General features: G+C 38.6%; 1 protein-coding gene across 1 annotated transcript; it reads right to left on the reverse strand.

Annotated features, from left to right (window-relative positions):
* Window positions 1-1,555: 1,555 nt before the first annotated feature.
* Window positions 1,556-4,464, reverse strand: LOC111195492 (apolipoprotein L6-like). The gene is made up of 2 exons (XM_022682930.2): window positions 4,388-4,464; window positions 1,556-2,758 (listed from the first exon to the last, which is right to left on the reverse strand). The coding sequence occupies exons 1-2, from the start codon at window positions 4,435-4,437 to the stop codon at window positions 2,008-2,010; spliced, it is 801 nt and encodes a 266-aa protein (XP_022538651.2). The 5' UTR covers window positions 4,438-4,464; the 3' UTR covers window positions 1,556-2,007.
* Between the last annotated feature and the right edge of the window lie 10,616 nt (window positions 4,465-15,080).

The following is a 15,080-nucleotide window of genomic DNA, read 5'->3' on the forward strand; positions in this document are numbered from 1 at the left end:
ACAGGAGATGTGGTGCTGTTCTGTGACATTGCAGATAACCTGTTAAGCAGAGGTGGATAGTAACGAAGAAGAACTATTTCACTACTGTACTTAAGTAATAAAATGCTGTATCTGTACTTTACTGAAATATTTCTTTTTCTTCTACTCACACTTTAACTTCACTGCATATTTTTACTGAGTTTAATACTTTTACTACAATACATTTTTTACGCGCTTCATCGTTACTCATTACCAGGGACGTCACCAGTCCTTTTAGGGATTCAGGCACCGCAAATGATTATCTATACTCTCTCTGCTGAGGAAGCACACAATATTTAACAGTGCTCTTTATTCTGTTGTTGTCAGACATGATGTCCCCGATCTGATACACAAAATATGAGGTCATATTCAGATTCATGTGAAAAAAAGGTAAAAAAAATATATATATCCATACTGAGTTGTGAGTAGCTTTTCCACTTTTAAGTCTATTTTTCTTTGTATCTGCTAGTTATAATTATAAAAATGTTAGGAATCATTTTAAATCCATGATGAAGGTGCTCTAATCACTTTGCATTGGACAGCTTTAGTTGATTATACAACTGTGATAGACCATATAGTGACCTTTTATGCTAAATTTGTTAAAGGATCCTAATGGCTTACTGTTTAGCCTCTCTTTTGGGTAAGTTTGTTTAGAGAGTTAATTTAAGACTTTATGTACTCTATCCTGTACATTCCTGTTCTTGTGCTGTGGCTACAGCCAGATGAATTGGGTGTCATTCAGTCTAAACGTCTAAAAAACAATATAAACAATATGATATTCAAAATGTTGACTTGTTTCTATAAAACTACACAACACAATAATTGTACATTTACTTTTAGTACTTGAGTATACCTTTTTTTAAATAAACAACTTGCAATACTTAGGTACCAAAAATGTTGAATACTTTAGTACTTCTACCTAAGTATGATGCCGAAAGAACAGAGTACTTGTACTTTCACTTAACTCTGGGTCTCTAGTACTTTATACATCTCTGCTGTTAAGTGGGCATGGGATGGCACTGAACTGTAATTGTTTGTGACATCGTTCATAAATAATGTTTAATATCATCTACCATCTAAATTAAAATATGTATCACGCGACGCCAGCCTCCCGGCCACAAAGAGTGGCCACAAAGCCACAAATTGTACCCCTTCTTGGTGGTTCGGTGCTTGGACAGTGTCACCACGTCGAAGCCCTAGAGTCCACTCTATAACATAAAATCCGTCGACTCCTTTGACTGGTGTTCTGTCGAAGTTTAGCTGCCTTGTTAAATCGTGCAAAGGAGGAGCTGTTAGCTATAGCTCCTAATGCTGTAGCCTGGGTTCAGCGCTGCCTGTGGGTGGTCCTGAGCCGAGGTGGACGAGGCGATGAACTCACTGGTTGACGTAGACACCCTAACGTCCCTCTGATCAACTCGTTTTTCTGAGGATTTTCTTTTACTAGCTACTTCAAACAAGGGAGGCTGAGAAAGAGATTCATATGCAGCATCCTTTTACAACTCAGAGAGACTTTCACAAAGTACAAGAGAAAGTGGATTTTAGCAGAATGAGATCTTTAAGGCCATATCACCCACCCCAAGTCCTGACCAAAGAGACAAAATTTGGTCAGTCCAAAAGTGTTGGTAACAGTCTGGACTTCCTGCATCCTGATATGGTTTGTTTTTGTCGAAAGTGCTTTTCTAGATGGTTTTACCAATTGGTTTTAGACCATTTACAGGAAGTTGATGCAAGCTATTGCCAATAAAGGGTGTCAAATTCTGGAAGCTGTAGGCACAACACATAAAAAGCAACTTGTCGAACTGACAAAATTCGACATAATCATTGTGAAGTACAAGGATGACAAAATGTAGTAAAGTTCTTTAGGCCACTCAGTCACTAAAATGCAGTGAGAATGCAAAACTAATCAGACAAAACGTGCATAATGTAACAAACACAATGTAATAAAGAGAATCACGGACAAGGTCTGTACTTTCAGGTGTAAAAACACCATCAAACCATGGGGGCAAATTGTGTGAACAGCTCCCACATTTTATATACTTGATCCAGTCCTTCCTGTAGCTGCCGTGCCATCGTCCTGATGTTTTCACCAAACTTTGACTTCAAGCCTTTTTTAAATTTTTGTCCATTATCTGTAAAAAAAATATCCAGCCACAACTCAAATGCCTTCAGGACACTCATATTCAACACCTGGTTCTGAAATGTGCCTGAGCTTAGGCTTGCATTTTCCTGGTACACCTTATCCACCAGCCTGACCACCCATGCTGCCTCAGCATCCAAACTTGGCAGCCTCGTCACATCGTAACTATGAATCTGCGCCATGCCAGACAGGATAAAACACAGACGTTTTTCCACTTCTGTTATATTTGTCTGGTACTCCTGAACCACTCTCTCCAGCCTCTTACGGTCCACTTTGTCGCTTTTATTTTTTTTGACGGTTGCTCCTGCACCCAGCCCAGTGCCAGCCACTGTCGCCCCTGCCCCCACTACTGTGGCGATTAAAGATGCTCCCATGGTTACAGGCGCCAAGGCAATGCCCACCACTGCCGCCACGCCCCCCACTGCCCCTGTAGCTCCCCCAGCGATGCCCATGGCCCGGGTACTCTTCTGCACCTTGTCCAGGTTGTCTGCGATGCTGTGAAGCTCAGTGATGTTTGAGCGCAACTTCTCGCCACTGATCAGCATCATAGAGTGGAAAAAGCACAGAGCCAGGCGCATTTGTATTGCTAAGTTGGTCAAATACCTGGAGCAGCACAAGGAAAACAGCAGTGTTACGAGATTGTTCCAGATAAAAATACTTTTATTCTTGGGGAGAGCACAGTTATCTAAAATATTTGAGCCTTATCTAGAATTAACAATATTGGGAAATCAGTTTTTTGTAAGTTATTATTTTATTCAATCTAAATATATCACATTTCATTTTTTTTAAAAAACAAAAAATTATAGAATAATTGATTTCTTCCCAAATCACTTTCTGATTTTGTAGGTTTGCTCATTGAGAAATACATAAACAGCCCAAGGGTAGATTAAGGTCATTTTAACAGTGAGAGATATCAAAACTAAGAATCTAAAAATGAAATTACAATACAATATAATGTATATATACAATACATGTATATATATACATTTATTTGCATTTTACAGAGAGAAATAAGTATTTTATCTCTACAGACCTACAGGCCAGTTAGACGCTTCTATCAACTTGTTACCTGCATTAAAGATTGTCTTAAATTGTCACCTGTATAAAAGGCAATTAATCAGTCAGACTTTAACCTCTACAACCTGGGCAAGACCAAAGGATCTTAGGGACAATCTCATAGACATGCACAAAGCTGGAATGGGCTGCAAAGACCATAAATAAGTTAGCTAAGCTACTGGGAAACGAACTAAGGCTAGCGGCAAGCTAGCTAACATACTGACCTTACCAACGAGTTTTTTCTTTTTCTTCTTCTTCTTATTATTATTAGTAGTAGAAGCAGCAGTGGTTTTATTGGTAGTATTAGTATTATAAACATCATTACGACAATTTAATTGATCATTTCCTCTTATTTCCATATGTCCAGGAAACTACAAAAGAGCTCATGCAAATTACATGTTATGTTGGCTCTGTTTTGCATCACAATGGAACAAAATGAATATAAAAAAATAAATCATTTTCTCCCAAATAAATGATGACTACATTTTGGAGTCTTAAATTATATTTATAGAGTAAAATGGTGCAAGAACCCTGGTTTAGAAATTATCTGCAAAGAGGAGTGGACTAAAATTCCTTCTGACATGTGCGCAAACCACATCATCCACTATAAAAACGTCTGACTGTTGTACGTTCCAACAAGGTTTTTGCCTCCAAGTATTAAAGTCATGTTTGCCAGAGGAATCAAATAATTATTTATTTTAGGAAAATGCAAATAAACATATATTATGTAAAAAATGTAATTTTCTGTATTTATTTTTTTATATTCTGATAGACTATTCATGTCTGTGTCAGTGGGCAAACCTACAAAATCAGCAAGGGATCAAATAATGATTTTCTTCACTGTATATGGTTATTTGTTGGAAGGGCTTAATTATTAAAGAACAAAATGTTGTGTATGTTTTTCATAAATACAAATACTGTTTTTTTTTTTCAATCAGTCCAGCAGGAAACATTTGTCATCAGTTTATCATCTTGCACACTGTCAGAAACTGCCAAAAGGTCAGACTCAGCAGAATGTTAGAGCTGTGTTCTAGATTGATTTGTATCAAATATAATAAAACTGATTCTGGTAGTTCCTGCTTGCCCATTGTACATAGATATTAACACTGGTGTTGTACAGCAGTGTGTTGTGGTAGTTATGTACTGTATGTTGATCGAAGGCAGTGAGTGTAGTACCTGCTCACCGTCTCGGGACTGAGACACTGCAGAGGATCCAGCCCTGACATGATTCTGTGACTTTCGACAGATCTCTGAAATTTATTCCATCCATCGTCTCTCTGAAGTTAGAAAGACAGGCTAAAGTCAGACAAAACTACCATCTTTTGTTAATGAACACTTTTTTTTTTTTAGCTTATCTGTAGATCAGCTTGTCAGGCCACATAAAAAAAAACATATCATTCACTGTTTGTTTTACAGTGGGAGCTGGACGTTTTTATGAATTGACAGCTGACTAAAATTACATAATCTCTAATCACTGTATGGACTAAGAGTCTCTTGACATATAATTTTTGGAGCATTGTCAGGTCATACACCCCTAAGTTCCACTGAACACATGCTGTCTCTTCTTGTCTCTTATGCTGCTCACTGGCTTCACACAGAATTCCTTGTTTTTACTTCGCTGGCCATCTCATAATCTCATAAAAAGGGTCTTACGAACATTTGAAGTAATAAAAACATGCTTAAAAACATTGGTGGGTAAGCTCCACTTACACTACGGACATGCCATGTATGGCATTTGTCAGAGGAGAAATGCAAATTTGGCATAAGATTAGATTTTACACAGTAGTGTAGACCCAGCATAGTGTTAGTACAGTAGACAGTATATGAATGGCATTTGCCAATAGGATCACTTATTTGATAGTTACTCTGTTATTGATTTACCTCTAGTTCCTCAGTGTTGTGGTATTCAGGCAATGCTTGATTAGCCGGGTCAGGTGATGTGAAAAGTGGAGAAGCAGTCTGGCCGTTGTAGGGGGTTTGGACACTTTGAAAGGTCTCTGGTGAACGAAACTGGACAAAAATGTATAAACCTAAATCAGAAAAAGTTGTGACGGTCTTTAAAAAGACTATTTTTTATTTATAAAATTTCCCTGGATTTTTTTAATTGATGTTTTTATAGAGCATGAACCAAAAATATTTCAGGTTTTATCTGGTAATCTCAATTTTATTTATTAATGTACATCTGTTGTTTAGGAATGCACCACTTTCCAAAAAAGTGTTATTTTGCCTCATTCTTTCTGCAACATCCTCTTAAGATGTATAACATTACAAAGTCGTTATTGAGTCTCCACACATCCTCTATGGGGACAGTCAGGACTGCAGACAGGCCAGTCCAGCACCTAAAGCCTCTTTTCCTAGATGTCTCTGTAAAAGATTTGGTCCCTTTTAGGACACTGTAGAGGGAGAATTATGCAAATCCCTTCCATCACATCATTAGTTCATCATTAACACTCCATCTTAACTGTTTTTTAATGTGTTGCAGGTTGGACATGGAGGTATGAATAGATGAAACATGGAATATGAAAACATGGTTTAAGTACGGCTTGTACAGGTTAAGCATATGCTTTCAGGTTCTCTGTGTTGTGTGTGTGTCTGACCTGTGACATTTCTGCCGGTAGAACATAAAGACCTGATGGCATCTGCGGCTCTGAAATGGAGCGCTGCACTGGAGGACGTGGAGGTTTGTTTAAAGGTGGTGGTGGTGGTGGTCGGCGGGGAATGCTGTAATAATGATCTGTGACAGGCTGATAAAGAACAGTAGCAAAAGTTAAAAAGCAGGTAAAGGAAGGCTAAGCAGGACCAGCAATCTTGCTTGTCTCAAAATAACTGTCAGTGCAGATGTTCATCTTGCACAGTATACATTTTTATATGTCATCAGGTGTGCTTATGTTTTCAAACGAAAATAAAGGTACTATACTACAGTGCTGGCCAAAAGACACCCCTGCAATTCTGTCAGATAATACTCAGTTTCTTGCAGAAAATGATTGCAATCACAAATTCTTTGGTATTAATATCTTCATTAATTTTGCTTGCAATGAAAAAACACAAAAGAGAATGAAAAAAAAGTCAAATCAATTATCATTTTACACAAAACTCCAAAAATGGTCCGGACAAAAGTATTGGCACCCTCAGCCTAATACTTGGTAGCACAACCTTTAGACTAAATAACTGCGAACAACTGCTTCCGGTAACCATCAATGAGTTTCTTACAATGCTCTGCTGGAATTTTAGACCATTCTTCTTTGGCAAACTGCTCCAGGTCCCTGAGATTTGAAGGGTGCCTTCTCCAAACTGCCATTTTGAGATCTCTCCACAGGTGTTCTATGGGATTCAGGTCTGGACTCATTGTTGGCCACTTTAGAAGTCTCCAGTGCTTTCTCTCAAACCATTTTCTAGTGCTTTTTGAAGTGTGTTTTGGGTCATTGTCCTGCTGGAAGACCCTTGACCTCTGAGGGAGACCCAGCTCTCTCACACTGGGCCCTACATTATGCTGCAAAATTTGTTGGTAGTCTTCAGACTTCATAATGCCATGCACAAGGTCAAGCAGTCCAGTGCCAGAGGCAGCAAAGCAACCCCAAAACATCAGGGAACCTCCGCCATGTTTGACTGTGGGTACCGTGTTCTTTTCTTTGAAGGCCTCATTTATTTTCCTGTAAACTCTATGTTGAGGCCTTTTCCAAAAAGCTCTACTTTTGTCTCATCTGACCAGAGAACATTCTTCCAAAACGTTTTTGGCTTTCTCAAGTAAGTTTTGGCAAACTCCAGCCTGGCTTTTTTATGTCTCTGGGTCAGAAGTGGGGTCTTCCTGGGTGTCCTACCAAAGAGTCCCTTTTCATTCAGACGCAGACGGATAGTACGGGTTGACGCTGTTGTACTCTCGAACTGCAGGGCAGCTTTACTGTACTGGTTACCAAATACACCCCAAAGAAATACTTGACAACCCCCCCTGGGGACAGAGCACAGTTGGCAATGGTTTAGAGGGCTAGTTTGGCCAGTTTCGCTATTCCTTTTCTTGTATTCCCTGCTTCAAAGCTTCAATTCAAAGTAAAGCTATGTACAAATATAAAGTATTGTATAATTACCTGTGGATTTGTATTTTGATACAGTTCTTGTTCAGGCAGTCTGTGTAAAGACTGTGAGACAAAAGCAATTAATTAAATACAAAATTGAAAGATTATTTCATAAACAGCATTTGTGAAATAGGCAACAAATATCTGGTCCAAATCAGTTGATCGATCGTTTACTTGGAGCGTTTTCGTCCTTTGTTTGGTTTGGTTTCACACAGGCACAAACCTAAACACACCAAAATATGCACCAATAAACCACAGGAGTGCCTTGTTTCCGCTGATTGGCCAGAGCTGTCTGGCGCGGGAATAAAAAAGTAAATATAGTGAGAAAATTCTGTGACCCAGAATCCGAGTGCATCCGAGTGCAATTACTGTTTTCACACCTGCCCAAATGTACAAACGTTTTACGCAAACCAAATATTGCTGGTGTAAAAACGCCTATAAAAAAATATTCTTAACCGAACTGCAATTTTCTTTTTTTTTTTATAATTTTATTTCTTATTTTTCCCATTTTCTCCCCAATTTACATGGCCCACTCATTAGGACTCCCCGTATCACTAGTAATGCCCCAACACACCAGGAGGGTGAAGACTAGCACATGCTTCCTCCGATAAATGTGAAGTCAGCCACCACTTCTTTTCGAGCTGCTGCTGATGCAGCATTGTCAAGCAGCCAGCGTGCTCGGAGGAAAGCGCAGCGACTCGGTTCTGATACATCAGCTCACAGACGCCCTGTGCTGTGGACATTACCCCAGGAGTGATGTGGGGAGAGAGCGCCATCTACCCACCCGGAGGGGGCAGGGCCAATTGTGCTCCCTCTGAGCGCCGGCAGCTTGATGGCAAAGCTGCATGAGCGGGGTTTTAAACCCCTGGACTGCAATTGTTAAACTAAACACAACACACAGCAGCAGAACAGAACTACACAGAGCAACAATACTATACAAGATAACACTGTGTTTCTCCTGCTTAACCATTTTATTTTATTTAGCTTGTGAGCTCATCCATCATGATTTAGATCAGATTCTGGTAGTAGAGTTGTAAGTCAGTGGATTGTATCTATAGTTACCTTCGGAGATCCTGGCCTACAGGGGGTGTTTTCACTGCGCATTTTAGATTTAATTGGTATAGGAGGAGGGTTTTGTACATCAGAGGAAAAACTGCCTGTGTCTGCAGCATGTTCCCTCATGTTCTGTGAAGAAAAATACACAACATATTCTGTGATCTTTGATAACTGACTTGCTCTAAAAAACTTGCTCCCAAATCTAGGACAGGGCTACCAAGAATATTGAGTTGAAGCTCCAGATTGTGTGAGTTTCTTACCTGATACTGTGATTTAGGCTGCATTAATAGATACCCAGTGCTGGTCTCTGTAAAAACTGGCATAGGGTTTGTTGTTTCTGAGGAATTGTTACAGAATTGCCTGGACTGGGGTGAAGCAAACTGAAGCAGACAAAGCAAAGTACAGTAAATTTTATTTAAATGACAAAAAAGTACACAACCTGTTATACTGATGAGCAGAATAAAATCTTATTAATGTAATCAATAACATGCTGTTCTTTCTGGTTTAATATACATATTGCATGTATTTTGACCAAGTTTAACCTCATCTGATACATTTATTTTTTCCATTCTTAGTGCAGTAAGTAACTATGTCACTTTTAATGGTGAATTAGCCTATTAGCTACCTGGCGATACTAGTGTCTGGCAATGCTAACTGTTGTTTTTAATGGCTGATATGGCTAGCTAATAGCAGTACACTTTACGCATGTTATCCCAGATGCTAACTGTTTTCCAAGATTAATTAATCACTGATTTGTTATGTCAGGATGATGCTACTGTGCTGGCTATACAGAGTAAGTTCTACTAAGTTGATATGATATGTGTATGATGTCTGTACATTATACTCGTGATAAATACTGATACCAAATTATTATTGAGAGCTACTTGCTGATATATTATATTATGACCTCAGAATGGTCAGAATGTTTAGGCCGTCTGGTTGCTAAACAGCCAGTAGCAGTGTTCATTCCAGACCATCAAACTCTTGTCGTCCATCTTACTTTTAAGAAACCACAACTCTACCACTGCACCAAGACTTTCACTCGCTCACCCTGTCACATACTTTTGGATTCACGTATATAATTGTCTATGTATAAATATCATGCAAATTTTACATCATATTTAAAAGTCTCCTTCCGCTAAAATCCACCTTTTCTTGTTATTTGTGAAATACTATAGGTCTCTCTAAGTTGTTTATGCATGCTTCATATAAAATTGTTTTTCAACCCCCATTGTGTGCAGTAGCTAAGAAAAGAAAATATTTAGAAAAACAAGTCAATCAGGAAAAGCTCCGTGTGTACGACAACTAGTGAATTAGTATTCATGGCCTCACCCATCTCGGCTCAGGACTGCCCAGCCAGAGGCAGCGCAGAACCCTGCCTGCAGCTGAGCCAACACTATCGTTAGCAAAGGAGCTAACAGTTCTGTTTACAGCACCTAGTTAGAGTTAGCTATCTTGTGTAAGTAAGTATAGGTTTAAATTGGATCTCCGGTCGATTATACATTTTACCGAGACCTTAAATAAACACTAGGGAAGTACGGTTTGACAAGGCAGCACAACTCGACAGAACACCGGTCAGAGCGGGCGCTGTTCGCGTCAGATTGTATAATATAGAGTGGACTCTGGGGCTTCGACGTGGTGAAACTGCCCAAGCTCCGAATCACCAAGTCTGAGGTAAGAATTTAGCAGCGATAGTTTAGCTGAAAGACACGTTATCAATACTGAGAGTGGCGCTGCTTGGTCATGATGCGAGCGGCCCTGCGGATTAAATTTTTTTTATCAATGCCAAGCGACGCTGCTATATCTTTAACCATGGCTGTATCTGTGAAAACATTTTGTCTTTTAAGTTTTAGTGCTGTAAAATTGACTGTGGGAGGGTGGGGGTCACGTTCTCTGCCGCAGTGCTATTAGCCAATTAGAGGCGATATGTTTGCATGCATGAATATTCATGAACAAGAGACAAAATCCTGTCTTTCTTCAGAGACCTCTAATTCAGTTAACTAAAGCAGAATTATACAGAAACACCGGAGCACTTTTTTAAAACAAAAAACGGCTCACATGACATTCATTCATACTAGAGACCACAACTAGACATGTTAAAATGAATGAAAAAAAAAAACAAAACGATTGAATAAGACCTTTAAAGTGTTTATCAAATTTGTTGTATGTAGCATTACAGTACTGTATGCTTACCTGCTGTCTGGGACTTTGATACAGCTCTTCACTAGGCAATCTGGGTAAAAGCTGTAAGACATAAATAATAAATAAATACAAAAGTGAAAGATTAGCAAAGTCTAGCAACTGTTAAACTCTGTAAACCAGGGGTGTCCAAACTACGGCCCGCGGGCCATTTGCGGCCCGTTTCCTTTTTTGGAGCGGCCCGCGAGGTGTTTTAGAAATAGAATGAAAGTTGGCCCGCTGTTAAGCAGGTTCTTATAATGTGAGATTCAAAATTTGAACGCTAAGTGTCAGAAACGGGCCTGAAAGCGGAGAGGGTGCACAGTTTTAGAGCAGAAAAGCGGAGAGAGTGCGCAGTTGTAAATGGACCAGAGTCTAAAGAGTCTAAAAGTTGCCGTAATTAAGGAGTTTAATATTAAGAGACATCATGAAATTAAACATCAATTTGAAAAATCTTAGTATACACAACACTGTCAAAGATAAAGATAGCAAGTCAAGTAAAATGGTGTGTAAATGAAAGTAATCAGGAAAAAAGTATTATTTAAAGTGGTATATTTCATTATTTGTTTTATTACAGAGTGTGGCCCGTGACTTCAAATATATTTCTCCTTCTGTCCCCCAACAAAAAAGGTTTGACACCCCTGCTGTAAACTGATGTACTGTGCTACACAGGTAAATCAGTGTTTGTTGTCACTGAAACCTCTCACTCGTGCTGTATCTTGCACACTCGCGCAGTCTTTCTCTCTCTCTCTCTTTTTCTCTCTCTCTCTCTCTCTCTCTCTCTCTCTCTACCCAGAGATTATAATACAGTAAAAAGGTCTGCCATATCTAAACCACACTACAATGTTATTACAGCTAATATAAATAGAATTTAATCTAATGCTGATATTTCTTAAAAAAAACTCTCAAAAACTGAAATGCATCCATTATTAGGGAAAATATTTGTAGTTAAAGCAGTTAAACTACTCTTTTTGTTCTTAACAAAGCGCCACAATTATGCTCATTGTTTGTTCCAAGGTGACATTATGAGAATGAGACATTTTTTGGTTGCAATGTAAAAAAAGGTGTCAAAAATAATACTGTTTGGGTATCAGTAGTGAATTCAAGGTACCGTACATTTTAAAATGATACCCAGCCCTAGTTGTCACTCCTCAATATAAGTTGTACATTTTGGTTTGGATGCATGAATACCAACATTGCTATCGGTAAGTATATAAATACATGTACTCATAAAATACAAAAAAATGTATAGCATATATAGTGTTTCTCCTGCTTAACCATTTTTTCTTAGTGGCTCATTACTGCATCCACAGTTTCTTCAGCTTGTGAGCTTATTCCATCATGAATTAAATCAGATTCTGGTAGTAGAGTTGTAAGTCAGTGGATTGTGTCTATAGTTACCTTTGGAGATTCTGGCCTACAGGGGGTGTTTTCACTGGCTCTGCGCATTTTAGATTTGACTGGTAAAGGAGGAGCATTTCGTACATCAGAGTAACAACCGCCGGTGTTTGGAGCATGTTCCCTCATGTTCTGGGAAGGAAAATACAAAAAAGATTTTTGTGATCTTTGGATTTTTGCAAAGTCAAAAGTTTACATGAATTTCATTACTATTTTGGTACCAATGCCCTTAAACTGTATGATTTTTGAATATTCTTCAACAAGCCTCTAAGCCACTTTTGTAACTAGTTTGGCAGTTTGCTTCGGGTCATTGTCCATTCGGAAGGCCCATTTGCGCACAAGCTTTAACTTCCTGGCTCATGTCTTGAGATGTTGCTTCAGTATTGTCACATAATATTCTTTCCTCATTATATGACAGTATGTGAAGTTCACCAGGCCGTCCTGCAGCAAAACAAACCCACAACATGATGCTGCCACCCAGCTGGAGCCAGCATCTTCACGAGGTCTTATGCTTTTGCTCTTGGGTTAATCTACACATTTCAGACCAAAGCAAGTAAATGAAGTTGAGTATGTCCATGCTCGAAAACCATCAAACCTGACTAAACTGGAGATGTTTTGTAAGGAAGCATGGTCCAAAATACCTTCAGTCAGAAGCCAGACTCTCATTGGAAGCTATCAGAAGTGTTTAGAGGCTGTTATTCCTGCAAAAGGAGGATCTACTGAATATTGATGTAATTTTTCTGTTGAGGTGCCAAAATGTACGCACCTGCCTAATTTTGTTTTTAAGAATTATTGCACACTTTCTGTAAATCCTATAAACTAAATTTCTCTTCTTAATTTCATTTCACTGTGTTGGTCTGCTATATAACATATTTAACTAAAATTGCTGATTCGAACAACCAATGGTTTCTAAAGGAAAATCATGAAAATGATCAGTGCCCAAACTGTTTCATAACACTGTAGTGACCAAACCAGACATGGGCAAACCTAATAAAAAAGTAATAAAAAAAAAAAAAAAAAAAAAAACTAAATCTAAAACCAAAGAAACAGACAACCAGGCAACCAAACAAAGTGAACCAAGATAAAAAACCAAAGGGTAGAGCAGTGATCAAACGCAGATTATACAACAGTTAGGTCTGACCTCACAATCTGATTGGTTGAGAAGTGTTCTAGCCGTGATGATATTTGGGAAAACATCACGGCCTTCTCACACTAAACCTGTATCACACTGCCGACGCATTGAGTAATGGCGTATATACATAGGACAGCTTAGAATCATCAACGGCATCAGCGGCAGTGTTAGCTTAGCACAGGCTAGCGCTCAACCACGGCACGCTCGCCCGCAGCGCTGACTTTTGTGGAAAAAAGGGAAAGAAAATCACTCAAGTAATTGCCGTCTGACAGCCAGAACGCTAATGTTAATGTTGAGCTAATGTTGAGCTAAAGCAAGCTATGCTAACCTAACCACAGTCCAGCCGGCTAGTTAAAACCAACACGAAATGATAACACATTCCCTCTCGTGTTCTATTGCTTAATTAGCCTGAACAGGAAATTGTGAAATGAATGTGTTTCTGCTATCACCCAGCTTTAGAACATCAATTTTTACATATCCTGAGTTGTGTGAGTGACTGACCTGTGACCCTTCTGCTTGTAGCATCTCTAGATAGGGTGGCATCTGCTGGTTTACAGGCTCTGAAACAGAACTGCGCATTTTAAGACGTAGAGGTTTCAGTGAAGGTGGGCGGGGCTTTTGGTAGACATCTTCTGTGACAGGCTGATAGAGAAGAGTGGCATACGTTAACAAGTAAAGGGAGACCCATGGTGCAATACATAGCAGCAGAACATTACATAACATTACAAAACAGATATGGACCAAACATTTTGTATACAGAAAAGTATATAAAGTACAGTAAATGGAAGTATATATATATAGCACCGTACCAACTAGTGTAGCTGAGACAAGTGCTAATGCTGTTAATGTGTTTAATTAGAGAAGTAGATTCTACACTGTTCTACATGCTACTCTATCAGTATGAGCTCTAATCATACTGTTCAAGCACCCCTGTTTATCCTGACAGACCAGTTGGGCCATCATATGCTGTGCTGGTCAAAAGCTGCTCAGCCAGTCTGTTTACTCACCAGCCTCTCTGGATTTCACAATACGGGTTATAGTGGTTTGTTTATCTTATGAAGATTTGAATTATGTTTATTATGCAGTGAAATTAATTAAATTCTAGGTTTTAGTTTTTTATCTGCTTTAACAAACCCAGCTCACTTCAGCAAGGGCAGTTAGTTAGATGATTAGTGTGCTATATACAGGTGCTGTATATAGTTTAATCTAATGACCGTACATAAATAATAAACCAACAGGGAAGCGCTGCTCCAGAACCAAGACTGAGAAACTTTCTCTCTTTCTCTTTTTATCTGCCTTTTACAAGCTCTAACAGTAACACAGACTACACTGCTCAACATTACCAGACTGAAAGTGTTTTTCTCTCTCTGAATGCTTTAATGATCCTCTCTGTAGAAGAATAATAATACAAAATGTGATCCAACTCTTGTGTTACATCTCCACTGATTTTCAATGCACTGTTGCATTAGCTAAAAGCTAGCATTTTTTATTATTACATCTCTTAAATTATCTCGTAATTCAGAGGATCCAGTAATGTTCAGGAGGGAAATGTACTCTGTCCAGCTACTGTTTTACTCTCTTCTTTCAGCCTGATTAGCTTCTAGTCTGCATTGTTCAAAACCTGTTTGATTACTAGTCTGTGCCTTGCTAAGCTTTTTTTTATTTTTTTTTATTTGTTTATTATTATTATTTATTTATTTATTTATTTATTTTTTATTATTATACATGCATACATACTCTCGCATTATGACACAGTTAATTTACATTTGACAACAACAATTACTGAACACATCTTACATCAAACCAAGTGGCCTTTATAAAACTCTGTCCGGATTGTTTATTAAAAGTGTGCACATGCACAAAAGCCAAGAAAAGGTGTGCACCCAAAAAAATCTGATTTAAAAAATTTATATTCAAATATGGGCTTCCCTGTTTATTTTTTTTTGGAGCAGGATAATGGAGGAATTTTTGGCAATAAGAGACATTATGGAGAATGTGAAGCCCATAAAGTTTTACTGTCTTTATTATTGAGTTT

Source organism: Astyanax mexicanus, unplaced genomic scaffold, assembly GCF_023375975.1.
Source record: "Astyanax mexicanus isolate ESR-SI-001 unplaced genomic scaffold, AstMex3_surface scaffold_38, whole genome shotgun sequence".
Lineage (NCBI taxonomy): Eukaryota > Metazoa > Chordata > Actinopteri > Characiformes > Acestrorhamphidae > Astyanax > Astyanax mexicanus.